At 29.4% G+C, this 15,334-nt stretch overlaps 1 protein-coding gene across 1 annotated transcript in view; it reads right to left on the reverse strand.

The window, feature by feature from the left end:
• mAChR-B (muscarinic acetylcholine receptor) overlaps window positions 1-15,334 on the reverse strand; it is a 229,646-nt gene that overhangs the window by 16,037 nt on the left and 198,275 nt on the right. The window contains exon 3 of the mRNA XM_075375543.1: window positions 11,164-11,486. Coding sequence (XP_075231658.1) covers window positions 11,164-11,486 — 323 coding nt within the window. The remainder of the gene's footprint in view (window positions 1-11,163; window positions 11,487-15,334) is intronic.

Here is a 15,334-nt window from a genome sequence, read left to right on the forward strand (position 1 = left end):
AATACTTCCTTTACTTCGTACAAATAAGTAAAAATACAACCCCATTATACGATGATGAGAAATATCAGATGATTTAAATTCGATAATAAAAAGAAAACTTACTCTAGGAAGCGCTGTATTCCGGAAATATATATATATATATATTTATTTATTAATAAAATGTTAAATTTAAAGAAATATTTACGGGTTTAAAGAAAATCCGACTCCACTTTAAAGTCGGTATAAGTTTCTAGGTAAATGAGTTCGGTGAAATTCTTGAACAGAAAAGAACAAAACAAGAGTTACCATGCCTGACCGAGATTCGAACGCGGTACCTCCGGATAAAAGGCTGAGACGCTATTAACCCGCTATGGAGATCGGCGTATTAAACCGGATTAAAATTACTTTTTAATTTGTATAGCCAACTATTTGAATTCGATACGATCAAAAAAAATTTAAATAATTACATATATTAAACTGTAAAAAGAAATTTCTTTTAATCTTTTCTGATTAGAAGAGGAGAACGTCGATCTACGTAATGATAGATATAATGTTAATCTGGAAGTTTGAATTTTCTCTCTTTTTAATACATAATTACCATGTAAACCATTTATTCAAAACAATTCTAGATAGTAATTTTTATATTTCTGAGATATCGATTGTTTATTCAGAAATTACGGAAATTATGGATTGCTTGTTGTGCAGACAATTACTTGCACTACATGAGGATGTAGATCGCCACATTCACCGATATGTGGTGATTTAAGTCAAAAGTAATTTCAGACGAATGAAAATTATTAATAACATCGTTATTCATTTTTATTTTTAATATTCTGTAATATTTTTTTTTTCTAATTTTGAAATCATCTATTGAATATCCTAAACTTGCTATCCTAAAAATTCCATTTCACTTTCAAACCTCTTACAATTTATTCTTTTTGCTCCTACTCTGATTTCGTCATTCTTTAGAGCACTTAAGATTGTATCTTCAATGTAAATATTAAATTACATTAGTCAAGGCAATATGCTTGCCTTATTCCTCTTCCTCGGTCAAACTACACAGTTTCAGCAGCCTTTATTTTAGTACGTGTTTCCCGACTCAAGGGAAATTCTTTAATTATTTTTCTATTTTCCCCATCTACTCTTTTTTTTTTAATATTTCCATTAGTTTATTCCATTTGTTGCGGTAGAGTGTTTTGTCTATGTCTATAAAATATACCTTTTATTTAAATATTAAGATTATGTCGGACTGTACGAGATGGCCGCAAAAAAAAAATACAATGGAATTTCAAGAACGAGTTCAGTTTATGCTGCACTCAATTGTATTTATGCGCAATCTTGAAGGAACAGAAATTAAGTTTTAGTTTACGCGTTCTCCACCAGACAGTAGCTGCGTTAGACTGTTGCTTATGTCAAGCAGTGTCCGGGCTTCAGTACCATGGCGTCAGTACAAGTGGTTGTACTGGTTCGCAGAAACAAAATCAGGGGCTTTCGTAAAAAGAGATTATATACGAGTGTATCGTATGGATTGTCCGAGTGACAATAGCATACTTAGGTGGTGTGAACAAGTTTTTGAAACAGGAAGCGTTTTGAAAAAATACTCGCCAGCTTACTGTTGAAAAAACAGTAAGAATTCGATTGTTTTTCCCACGAAGTTCAAAACGTTCAGTTCGTAGTTAGTTGTCGACTAAACATTCCTGAAAGCGTTATCCATGATGTTTGCAAGTAATTGATTCTCTGTGCTTTTAAACTGCGGGTACTCTATGAAATTAAACGTAACGATAAGCCATAAAGATTATTATTGCTAATAATGGATCATTAAATCGTTATAGTGTAATGATATATAATCTGTTATCCAAAGTATATTCATACGAAATTTCAAGAAAATTTTGTTGAAAAACTTAGTATAATTAATAATTCTATATTTCGCCTAAATTCATGTTTATTTGCAGTCACACACTGCCAAAAACAAATAAGTTACACCCTATTTGTTTTTTTTGTTGATTTCTTACAAATTATTGTTTTTTTTTTTGTACGGGTACCAGAAACAAAATACACTTAAAAAAAAGTGAAATCGCCTTCATTAAAATTACTAAGTTGAAAAAAAAATCATACTTATCAATTCTTTAAATTTTGAATTCTTTGATGATGCAAAATTATGAATGATTTTACTGGTTGTTTTTAATTTGAAATCGACCTAAATAAAAAAATACAGAAGATAATAAAAATCATATTTATCATTATTATTTTTTTTTTTTGGCATTCTTAAAATATCAATATAGGACAACGCAAATATCACTTCTTTCTCACTTCTTTTATCTTCTTCCTCTCATTTCTCATTTTTTCGGCATGCTTCGTCTTTGCTTATCTGTCCATTTTCTTCCTCCACTTTTTTTTTCTGCACAAGAACTTTTGTACTGTTAGTCATTTTGCGAAAGTTATCTCTACAGCAACAGTTTTCTTTCAAGCCTATCGTTTGGAGATCCTCTTCTATCTGTTTTAGGTAATCTGATTTACTTTACACATTTCAAAACTCGTCAAAGATTTGTCTATTTAACCTGTTTGGGTCCACCCTGATTATGTGCCCTAAGAAATTCCTACTGGTACAAGTGTAATGTTTTAGTGCCGTATAAGATTACTGGTCTTATAACGGTTGTATAATGTTTTAATTTCGCGATCTTAGAGAAATTCTTCTTATAGTAGTAGATGGTTTCGTTGATTAAGCTATGCTTCTCCAGTTTTAATAATCTATTTTCAATCGACGCTTTATCTATTCCTGTTCTGCTTATAAATATTTATGGTTTTTATTATCTATAACTTTTTTAACTTTTTTTCTTTTTAATGCGTTCAAATATCGACCTCCGTGGCTGAGTAGGTAGCGTCTTGGCATTTCGTGTGGAGACTACGGATTTCAATCTCGGTCAGGCATGGCCTCTTTTCATACGCTTCCGATTTCCAGTGGGCTAATGGCCATAGCTGTTGATGCCCGCCCGTTCAAAACAAAAAAAAATTCAATAATATATATATTACCTGAAAATTTAAATCAGTATATCACAGGTTTATTTGTTTAATACATACTGATTCGTTTTCTGCATTAGCTTTTTCTATATTAATTAATCAGGAGATAAAATAATGTTCAATTTTGTAGTGTTTTTATTAAGTTTGGATAGCAAATGATCTATTATAAAATAACTCATTTGAATATACCTCAGATTGTTGTTTATATGAAAATTATTTCTACCATTGTTATTTGTTAAAAATTTGCATCGTTATAAATTTTGTACAATAACATTCTGTCATTTGAAATAAATGTGTTATTATTGTATGACAGGATTGTTGATTAGTTCAGTGATATTTTCCTCATTATTTATGTAAACTTGTACTTATTCTACATGAATAAAACATTTCATTAAATCTGAAGAAACAAAAGTAAAGAGAGAAGAAAACTAAAATTTAATTAAATATAAAATTTCTATGTTCAAGAAAAAAAAAATTATCAAATTTTTTATAATTTAAAATAAGAAAAATTATGTAGATTAAAATTTACAACTTTTGTCTAACTTATATTTTAATAACTTTCAAAATTAAAAGATATTGTGTTATAAACTAAATCAAAACAGAAAAATTGGAATTTTTCATACGAATTTAAATACAACTTAAAATTTAATGAAATACAACAGCTGAAAATACTCATTCTTGACACTTTTTACTTTATAGGAATACATAAAGTCTTTTGTAATTACTAAATAAGTAAAACTTTTTATTATAGAAATTACGGATATCCTTTCTGAAATTTGAAATTATTATAAAATATATAATAAGCTATGAAAAAAAAAAACAGTTTCAGAAGTAAAAAAAAAGTTTAATAAGTTTAAACAAGGTAAAAAGTTAATTATTAACGGAAAAACTTAAAAAAGACAACAATGAATTCCATAACTTTCCTGCTACGCCAGTCAAGTAGAAAAGGGAATGAAAGTTTTCGTTTAATTTAATTTTCAAGAAATAATAAAGAGTAAGAGCTACCAGAAAAATTAAGATTTTTACATTTTAAATGTAATGGGTACCTTGCGAGATGGATTTAAATTTAAAATAGATTTTAAATAAATTTAAAAAAAAATATTTTTCTTTATCACAGACCACTGGAGTGAGATAAAATATTTTTATAATGGTTTGAAGGCCCATTGATGTAGAAAAAATCTTCCATTAACTCCTTTTCAAAAGCAAGATCTAGCTGAAAAAATAAAAATAAGTAATTTTTTGGAAATGGGGTGAATATTAAATAAAGAATTTTGGTAATTTGTGATCTTGATAAAAAACTTCAATTTTTGTTATAAAAGTTGTTTTGCTAAAGTGCCACGGTTAAGATGTAAAATTTTATTTCGGCACACACACATCCGTGTGAAAAAATCGATTTTTTATTAAAATTTTTTTTGCAGATTATTTACAACTTTTTATAATTGTGTTTGTTAAAATATAAAAAAATGTCTCCTTTAGGCACAAAAAAAACAATTTTTTTTAGATTTTTTTTTGACTGATCTATATATACTTTCCCGAAAAGTATATAAAAAACAAAATTTCTTTGTAAAAATTTAAGAAAACTTTTTTTTTTTTAAGTTTTTTTTAAAGGAAACAAAATTTTTTTTTATACAAAAAAATATATTTGATGAATTTTTGAATGTAGAGGTAAAATTATTTTTTTTTTATAAAAGGATACTAAAAGTATTATTGCTGGAGCAACATGTGTAGCCGGGAAACACCTGATAATTTTCTTGTTGAATAATGAATTTTCACATTTAATCTATTTTTCTTCAGAAAAAGATCGAGGGAAGTTACCTAAAATTTGACGATTACTATGAATAGAGTAAACTGTTGGAAAAGGTAGACTTTTATTTATTTTCTTCCACGGGTTGTAAAATATTAAAATGACATATTTCCTTTAAAAGTAGGAAAGATTGAAAAAAAGTAGTGGCAAAATAAATCATTAACGTAAAAAGATGTGAATAATTTATAAACCTCATTTTTTAATTTAAGTTAAAATTCAGTTCCAGCTAGATACAGGATTTAGGTGATAGATAAAATCTAGTTAAGATTAATTAAAATGTGCAATTTAATGGACGATGTAACAATTTTAACAGTAACTGGTATTTATTATTCAATTTGGTATAAATTGAATATTCCACATATTCAAACGATATGTTGAAGAACTTTACGAAGCAGATAAAAGACCAGAAATCCTAGGAATTGAAGATGAATCAGAAGTGTGTGAAAAGGAAGAAGGTTGTTATATTGTGGAGGGAGAGGTAGAAAAAGCCTTATAGGAAATAGACAGTAAGCATGTGGAGTCGATGAAGTACTGGCTGAGCTATGGAAAGTTTTAGTGGAAAGGGGAATTAGAAATATCACAAGCCTGTGTAATTTGATATATGAGAGTGGTGATCGGCCAGAAGATTTCGTGATTACTATTACGGTCCCAATCGAAAAGAAGAAGAATACATTGAAATGCGAAGAATATAGGACAATTAGCCTTATATCGCATGCAGCTAAGATACTACTAAGAGTGTTGAATCGAAGACTTTGTGGAAAACTGAGAGATCAATTGGGGAAGAACAGTTTGAGTTTAAAAGGGGAAAGGGAACAAGGGATGCAATAGTATTAGTAAGAGTGATCGGAGAAAGATATATTGAAAAGCAAAGAGATTTATATGTGGTTTTCATAGATCTGGAGAAGACATTTAACAGGATGGAATGGGATAAATTGCTCAGGATCTTAAAGGAAAAAGGAGTCGCTTGGAAGGAAAGGAGATTAATAAGAAACCTATACTTGTCACAGAAGGTAAAAATAAAGATTGAGAATGAGTTATCGGAGGAAAGCAGACTTGGGAGAGGGGTGCGGCAGGGATGTTACATGTCACCGACTCTGTTCAACTGTTACCTGGAAGCGATAATTGAAAAGAGTCTAACTGGTAATAAGGGTGTAAATATTGGTGGAAGGAGGATACAGTGCATTAAGTTCGCTGATGATATGGCAGTGTTGGCAGAGAGTGAGTACATGATGAATGAAATGGTGGGAAGAATAAATCAAACCTGCGAGGAGTGTGGGATGAAGATAAGTACAAAGAAGACAAGAAGCATGATAATTAGCAAATCAACCAAAAGAGCAACATTTATGACGGGGTGGAGGGAAATAAAGTTCAGCAAGTGGCATCCTTTAAATACCTGGGATGCATCATTAAGGAAGATGTGAAGTGCGATAAGGAAGTTAAAGTACGAATTGCTAGGGCAAAGGAAGCATTCAGAAAAATGAGGAGAGTGCTATGTAGCAAACTAGATCCGCGAATAAGGAAAACATTTGCGAAATGTTTTGTGTAGAATGTGGCAATTTATGGGGCAGAGACATGAACTATTAGGAAGGGAGAAGGGAGAAGATTGCAGGCCTTTGAAATGTGGGTTTGGAGGAGGATGGAAAAGATAAGCTAGTTGGAGAGAGTTCGGAATGAGGATGTGCTTCGTAGAGTAGCAGAAGAGAGGGCGATTATCGAAATAATAAAAAGAAGAAAATGCAGTCGGTTGGGACATTGGCTGAGATGTGACTGCCTCTTGGTGACGGCATTGGAAGGATTTGTAACGGGGAGGAAAGCAAAAGGTCGGAAACTGGTAGACAATATAAAAAGGAAGGAAGTTACTATAAAATGAAACTGATGGCACAGAATCGAGCAAATGGAGGGCGGCCATGTGAAAACCTGCCTTTTGGCAGAACACTATTATTATTCTATTTTATATAAAGCTTAGTTGCGTTTAAGGATAAAAATTTCAGATTTTTATAAAATTTGCACGAATCAGTCAGTTTTTTATAAAATTACATACAAATTTTCCCTGTTTGTTTATTATGTTTTAAAAAGTTTTCTGACTCATAGTATTTATATTTAACGTAATCTGATTAAAAGAGCCTTTTTTAGAGATTGATTCCGAAAATTTTATTTTTACTAGTTTCAACTCGTGAATTCCAAAACAAAATTATTTCAAATTTTTAAACTTCGTCATTGTGTTTCAAATGGACACGCCAAATCATATCATTTTTAAATATTATAAAAACGTTTACAGTCTGCAAATTTGCGCAGTTACGTAGTGTTCAAGAAATCAAGAAAAAACTTTCTTGATTTGGTTAACGATCTTAGTGCTTGGCATTAGATATTAACGTAAAGTTTTGATGTGCAGATTTTGTATCACATTTTTCTGTTTTTTATTACACGGAATAACGAAAAGGTTTATGTGCATGAAGATACCATGAATTTCACTGTGTATGGTAGATAGTGCAAACAAAATTTGTTAGAGAGCTGAAATGAGTATGTCATTTGATAACTTGTAAAGCTATCGATTGTTAATGGAGTGATTTCTCGTTGATTTGTATATTAAGTCAAGTATTCTGTTGCACATTATCATAAAGCCCACAAAATTCCTACTTTTAGTTTAATAACTAATACCTTCAGTCTGTTGACCACAGGCTGTAATGAACGTACGTAGTTACTCTGAGTGTCACTACGTAGTCACTCTGAGTGTCACTACGAGTGTACGTCGTCTCTGAGTGTTACTCTACGTAGTGTCTCTTATATATCTTGTCTTGACATTTTACGTACGTTACAGTTATAAAAAAATCTGGAATAGATTGTGTAAAACGACAAATACATGTACCCCTTGTATTATAAAACAACATAATAACGTGTGATTTTATTTCTTTTCATAAAAATCCTTAAACGAAGGACTTAATTATTTAGAATTCAACCAACCCCTATTTAAAATCATGATAAATAACAATTTTCAGAAATTTGATGAGGATTTTCAATCTTATGATTATAAGAAAATGGATGTAATGTGAGTTACGGATTAGAATTCTAATCTAAATAATTTTTTTTTGATTTACCTTAAAAAAAACCTCTAAATAAAATTTCAGAACTGAAAACATGTTTAACGTACTAAAGAAATTAAAACAGAAAAGACAAAATAATAATAATAATAATATCTTTAAACATTGAAGTAATGAAATTACATATTAGGGCTTATACGGAAAACACTGTATACTTCATAATAATTTAGAATGATATTAAGGTATAGAAACGGCTTCATATTTCAAAATTGAGGGACACTAGGAGATACGAAAAAGTATGGATCTATATATTAACAAAATTACTACTTTATGGTGTGTTTGAAATTTTTGTCCGTCATCTTGGATCCAGTATATTGATCCATTTTTCGTTTTTTAAATAGGAAGGTGGACAAATCGTATATGATTTTTATTGTAAAATTTTACCTTTATAAGTTACACCTTGGTCAAGAACTTTCAGAAGAAGATTATGATCGTCGTGTCGAGTTTTGCGATATTATAATTTAAAAAATACATTTGGAAACAAATTTTTCTAATTAATAATATTTACAGATGAAGCTACGTTCAAGCATAACTATCGGTACTGGAGCAATGATAATCCCACATGTATGTTAGAGAGACATATACAGTACCCTGAGAAAGTAACAGCTTATTTACTACTCTAAATCTGTAAAATATATTTTTTAAATTTATTGTATTAAGCAATATAGGATCAAAAACATTTAACTAAATTTTAAAATTAGAAATTAAAATAATAATATCAGTTGGCCATTTCTTTTGTAGTAGTGTTGTAAATTATAAGTTATTATGTATTATTTTTATTTATTATTGTGAAGGCTGTTATTAATAGTGTTCGGCCCATTAATTCCAACATTAAATGTTTAATATTTGTTACTGGATGTAATTCTAAAGGTAATACAAGAGAAGATGTTTCAACTCGTTTTATTACTATCGCGATTTTTCCTTTTTTGTAACTTTGACTGCGTATAACTTAAAAACGGAAGGCGTTTATAGAGAAATATCTTTTGCCGTAATTTATCTCGTAAAATTTTAATTAAAATTACGTATTATATGTCCGCCCACCTTCCTATTTAAAAAAAAAAATTGATTTAATATGGCGGTCAAAAATTAAAAACACACTACTAAATAGTAGTTTTATAAATAGGTAGATCAGCGCATAATTCTACCGCCTAGTATCACTCAGTTTTGAATATGAAGCCGTTTCCATATTTTAACATCACTCTTTGTATAATACTCGTATGTAATACGAATTTATATACAGTAAAACCTACCCAAAACGGAATCTGACGGGACCGAGTAAGAATTCCGTTTTGAAGAGGTTTCCGTCTTATAAATCGAGCTTATTTATCGTGAGGTCCTGTGCTATGAATTATAAGAATGTAAAATGAATAAGAATGACAAGGATAAACGATTAGAATAATCCGTAAATTATACCGCATAAAGAAAACATTAACCATTAATTTTCAAAAATTCTTTAGTTACCCTAAAATTGTTATTTGTTTTTAGAAGTTAGAAATTTTTCATTTAAATGTTACATTTAATTAGAAAACATATTCTTAGCCTAAAAATAAAATAAAATCATTTTCTAAAATAATCAAGTACAGGGTTCTATTTCAATAATTTACTCTTGGAACTTTCGTTTTCAATAATATTTCTAGCGGTTAACGTATTCTGTCGCAAATAGTCGCTGTTCATACAAATCGCGAATTCTTCCAACTGGGCGACCATACCCAATGCTTTTCCGAAACTGTTAATTTTGTTTTCTGTGTACTCTCCTTTTTTGGAGTTTGAGCCACGTTTGGAGCCAAGAATGTGACGGCGTATAATTAGATAAACAACAGTTACCGTATTGTATTTTAATAATAATCTACTGGATTTATAATTTACAAATCGTGGGAATATACAATCTTTTTTTTTTTTTTAATTTCCTTTCCGTCTTATGTTAATGTAAAATTAAAATAAAAATCTACGTTTCCTTTTCGTTTCCGCATTGCCGAAGTTTCCTTATTGAAGAGATTAATTTCTATAAAAATATATCGGGACTTGAGAAACCGTATGTTTTGAGGAGGTTTCCATTTTTTGGACATTCCGTTTTGTAGATATTTCACTGTATATATATTCTTTCGGTTAGTAAAAAATGTTGTATAAAAACGGAAATTAACAAAAAGCAAAAGGAAAAAAATAAATTAAAGGCAATTGCTTCCTTATTTACGGAATCCGTTTTAACTCTTTTTTTTATATAACCTCAGAAACGTTGTGGAAACTTCCAAGTTGTATAAACGGCCAGGATTGAAACATTCGTCCAAATTAATGGAATTTATAGAAAATAACTTTATTTTTAGCATAAAATGTCTTAAAAATATTGGTGGGCTGGCGTTGATGATCAGATGGCGACTCTATGTGTGAAGTATGACGCTTTCTACTGTGACGACGGTCATCTGTCAAGACCAGGGAGTCAAGACCATAGTCCCGGTGGGGATCCCCTTGGTGACTCCCCATTTGAAGTATAAGGCACTCAAAAGACCTCCTTGCTGGGGGTTAGAGGCAGGCATAAAATAAAAGATCCAACCGGCGGGCCGACCTGCCTTGCCGGATGTTCAGCTGGTGGGCGGAAAGTCCCGTTAGAGTTAAAGGACACTCCCTTGGACTGCGTTATTCTTAATTGTGGGTCCGGCTCAGGGAAGGGGGTATAAAAAAGATAAACAAAAAAATGTTTTAATGCTTCCGTAACAGGTTATCTTTATATTATACCTATTGTTAATTAAGAAAGTCTGATAATTCCAACGGGTTAGATTTTATTTTTATTAATTTCCACTATCCTTGATGTAGCATCTAGAACTTACATAATTTTATGGCTTTCTGATGTTTCAGTGGTGATAAAAATTAGAACAAAATCTTAGGGCTTTATTTAATTTTTTTTGTTTAAAAAAAATCATACATTTTTAAAACTTTAAAAATACTTATTAACATTTCATTTAATTTTGAATAAAACATTTTAATGGAATACATAGAAGGCCTTATTTTACAACGCTGCAGCTGGTACTTTTTTTGTAAATTTGAGATGAATAATGATTTTCGTCGATTGTGAAGTTAAGAGTTACCGTGTCTGGTGCCAACCATATCATTCCATTATATTAATATGGTTTGTGATACAAGGTAGTTTCAACAGCAACATCCTTTTGCCTTAGCACAATGCAAAGTCAGACAGTAATTTCTAGTAATGTACATGTAAAAAAATAAAAATATTTATTATTTTATTTATAAAAAAATATAAATATGTCTCACCTATTAACATATCCGTAGCTGCTAATGACGCAATAAAATAGTTGCTAGGTTGTCTGATAGTCCGATCTACTATAAATGCTAATAACACAAGAATATTACCGCCGATGGTTAACACAATACAAAGTCCAAGACAAAGTGCAATAATAACAGCTACCCACGGTTCGATTGGTGGTAAAGCATACAATTCTAATTCTTCAGTCGCTGCTGGTGTTGTTAAATTAAATAAAGGCCCTGTTGACACATTAACTGTTCCTAATGTAACATTTGATACACCGTAATTCGATTCGTAATCTACTACTTCACCACTGTTCCATGATGTATACCTGTAACAATAAAAAATATTTTATCGTTAATCAATAATTAATCCTTGCATTTTATAATAATTAATAACATAGACAGATGTTTGTGAAGTATATAAAATTTAACGTGATTTTTTTTTAATGTAGCTATTCTGCAGCTAAAATTTGCTGTAGAAACTTATGCTTGAAGGAAAGATTTCAATGTTATAAAAACAAATTTAAATTCGAAATGCAATTTACTTCAATATTGTGATAAAACATTTAAACAAATTATTATTTTTTTAGATATAATTAATTTTTTTTCGCCGTATATCAGAAGGATGATAATTTTTCTACAAATAATAATCGAACATATAAAAGAAGTTATCTCTAATTATTTGAAAAAAAATGCAAATGTCTTCTTTTTTTGGTGGTGAATGGTTAAATATAATAGTTGAATATTTAATACGCGATAATGGTGAATACTGTTATGATTTGAAAAAAAAACGTTTTCTCCTCTGGATAAGAACTAATCTACTACCAAAAGTAAAAATTGATGTGATGAAATATAAATATCGAACCAAAACATCCGTAGTGCAATACAGATTAACGTGAAATATTTGCATAGTTTGCTAAAAATTAGGAAGAAAAAATATAATTCGTGAAAAAAAGTTCGATTTATACTTGAAATAAAAGAATCTGAAGCAAAGAGATAAAGTATATAAATAAGTTATTTTAAACTTACTTTAATTTCATCTAATTTAAAGTTGAAATTTTACCTTAACAGGAGATAAATATTAAAAATTAAAAAAACACGACTGTCAAAAAAAAAAACATTGCTCTTTAATGTAGGAAAATTAAAGAGCGTGCGGTAGCGTATTAAATCGATTTAAAAAAATGAAATGTCATTTTGTTCAAAATAAAAGGCTTAATATTTTAGAAAATAACATAAATTGTACATAATTTTTTATAACATAAAACTAATATTTACGGAGATATAACGGATTGAAAATAAACATGGCCGCCATTTTGTGATTTGCGAAGGTATTTAATTCCTGAGTTTTTCTAATTTTAAAACTTTATTACCAAGACGCTTACCAAATATTAATGTGATTCTCGTATCCGAAATTGAGATATAAATTTTTTATAAAAATAACAAAATGGAGGAATGGCGAAGGAGAAATAACCATTTTTTCTAAGGATATTTTTTGTTTAGTTTTACAAGTATAACCCGAAAAAGTATAGCCAACCTATAGTGTACGAAACACTCTGTATATTATAGGCTATATGCTGCTGCATAGGCTACGTATACTCCTATTTATATAGCCTACGGAACTCCCTATAATGTAAGGATTCCAACGCGAGGTCATACATCTAAATCGGTTCAGCCGTTGAGCTGCTACGGTGGAACAAACACGTAAACATACATTTTACACCCTTTTTTTGGGCAGTTGTATAAAAATATCTTTATAAGCTGATTAACATTGATCGATGTATTTCGATTTAAATCGATTTATAAATGTTAATCGATTAAAATAATTCTCACCTAATTTATCAAATTTCAATCTTATTCTTTTTTTTTTTTTTTAATTAATCTGAATATTTAAAAAATTCAATGTAAGTTTCGTAAATGTCTTGTTACAGTTAATTATTTTTTATATGTAATACATGCAATTTTGGCTGATGTGTTTTACCATGATTTACAGGTTTGTTAGTACGTTTATATACTATATCTAAAATTAACCCCTGGTTAATAGGAGGGAGAAATTACATATATGTATATATATATATATATATATATATATATATAAAGCGTGTCAATTTTTTATTTTAGTAATTTCTTTGTGAAAATGTTCTTTAATTAATTTATCATGGATATAAGAAAGCCATCAGAAAATAAATGTCAATAAACTGGAAGTGTTTTAAATAGGATTCGTCATTTTAAATTATTCAATAAAACAAATCCTTTGAAAGTTTTTGCATTCAAAGAAAAAAACGTTATACAATCTAAGTTAACATAATATCTAAAATTTTGCGTATATATTCCTATATTACTTTTTTTTTTTTTTAAAGAACAAAATTCAGCAAAATGTGTACGAAATTTTATTTTATGGCTCATAAATAAAAATATTTTGTAATATGGAATGATTTTACTTCATACAGTCATAGTGTATACGTTTATAATAAAAACTTTATACGATACGCTATCCATTTTATGATGTGTTTTAGGTATCGTACATCTTTCAAAGTATAAGAAAGTATTCTTTACCTTTCTCTTTTTCATTTCATATTTTATTAATGCCTGAATTCTAGGAAGACTTGAAATATCTCTTTATATTCAGCCGAGAAGAGCTACGTTAAAAAAAAAAATGAGTGAATTTTATTAAAGTTAAAAATCTATAATTTCTTTCAGATTAAAAAAAAAAAATTAATTATAAAATAATTCTAGATTATAAAGTATTATTTATCTTCATATATAAACATGGAATACGAAGGTTTTCTTTAGTGTTTTATAAAAGAAATGGCAGCAAAAATAAAAATAAAAATGTTTTAAATAAAAAAAAATAAAAAAATAAATTTACATTTTTTTTTTAAAATTTACCTTTATATATGAATTAAAATATCATTATGTATTTAAATTTCCCTCTACATTGATGATTTTTTGAAACTAATGATGAATAAAGAATAATTTAAAGAATTCTGATCATTCATTTAAGATAAATTCAAAAAATTCTATGAGTTAGGAATCGAACTCTTTTCTCTTAAGCATTATTCATAGTTAAGATCTAAATCTACGATTTTCATTAACAATTTTTATATCGATCAGAAATGTGATGCCTGAAGAGATGAAACAGATAGACACTTTAATTTCTTACATTACGTACCGTTTTAGTTTTAGATTAATTTTTTCTTTCAATTGTTTTAAAAGTTTTAAGGAGCATAAGGTTAAATTATAGGGAAAAAAGATTTAAATTGTACAAGAATCCTGCAACAAAATTAAAAAGAGAAGGTGAAAAAATATAAGATCCGATTCAGAAAGAAGTGACACGAAAATTTAGTAACTTGTTGCTTCAAATGCATTAAAATCTACCCCAAAAAATGTAATAAACTACTGCTATGTTGTGACGTCACAGGTGAGCGGAAGAATTAAATAAATAATATTTAAAGTGTAAAAAAGCAACTAGGTCCTGCTCGGTCTCGAAATCGATCGGCCGGTCGACACGGTACCTGATGTGTTAAGCCTCGCGATTATACCAGTCTGTCAGCCGTACAAGCGAAATTGTTCTATGTAAGTTGTGAAATTACATTAGTTTAGTTAGTGTCGACCGTCGCCGCTAGTACCGCCACACCCGTGCGAATTAAATACGGTATGCGCGTGCGCTTTAGTTAGAATCATTGAATTAAATAAAATGATATATAATTAAATTAATGTGTGTGTAACCCGCGAAACAACTCACAATTGTAGGACTTTCTCGGAACGCGGTTTTAGCCACGTGACGGGAGAGTCCTACAACTGTGTTGTCAGCTTTTTTAATCAAAAAAATAAAGTCAAAAAGTTTTTATTAAACATTTATATTCTTTAGTGTTTTCGCAATCGACTATATATGTATGTAAATTATTATTAAGCGAGTAACAAGTCATTGCTGCATATGGATATAGCTTTCATCAAGAGTAACAACCCGATCCAGGTTTACTAACGAAAGGGAGGAGTAAAGTGTCTCCTTGCTTTCCTCACTGATCCAAATATACACCTTTATTCTCTTCAACAGTATTGCATGGTGAATAACATTCCTCCTGTGATGTCACTTGTAACTCAGTTGGTTTATATGTGTCACAGGATTAAGAAATATTAGAACAGAGTATAAAATAAAAAATAAACATCCTTTTTTTAT

Source organism: Lycorma delicatula, chromosome 9, assembly GCF_047948215.1.
Source record: "Lycorma delicatula isolate Av1 chromosome 9, ASM4794821v1, whole genome shotgun sequence".
In the NCBI taxonomy this organism is placed as follows: Eukaryota; Metazoa; Arthropoda; class Insecta; order Hemiptera; family Fulgoridae; genus Lycorma; species Lycorma delicatula.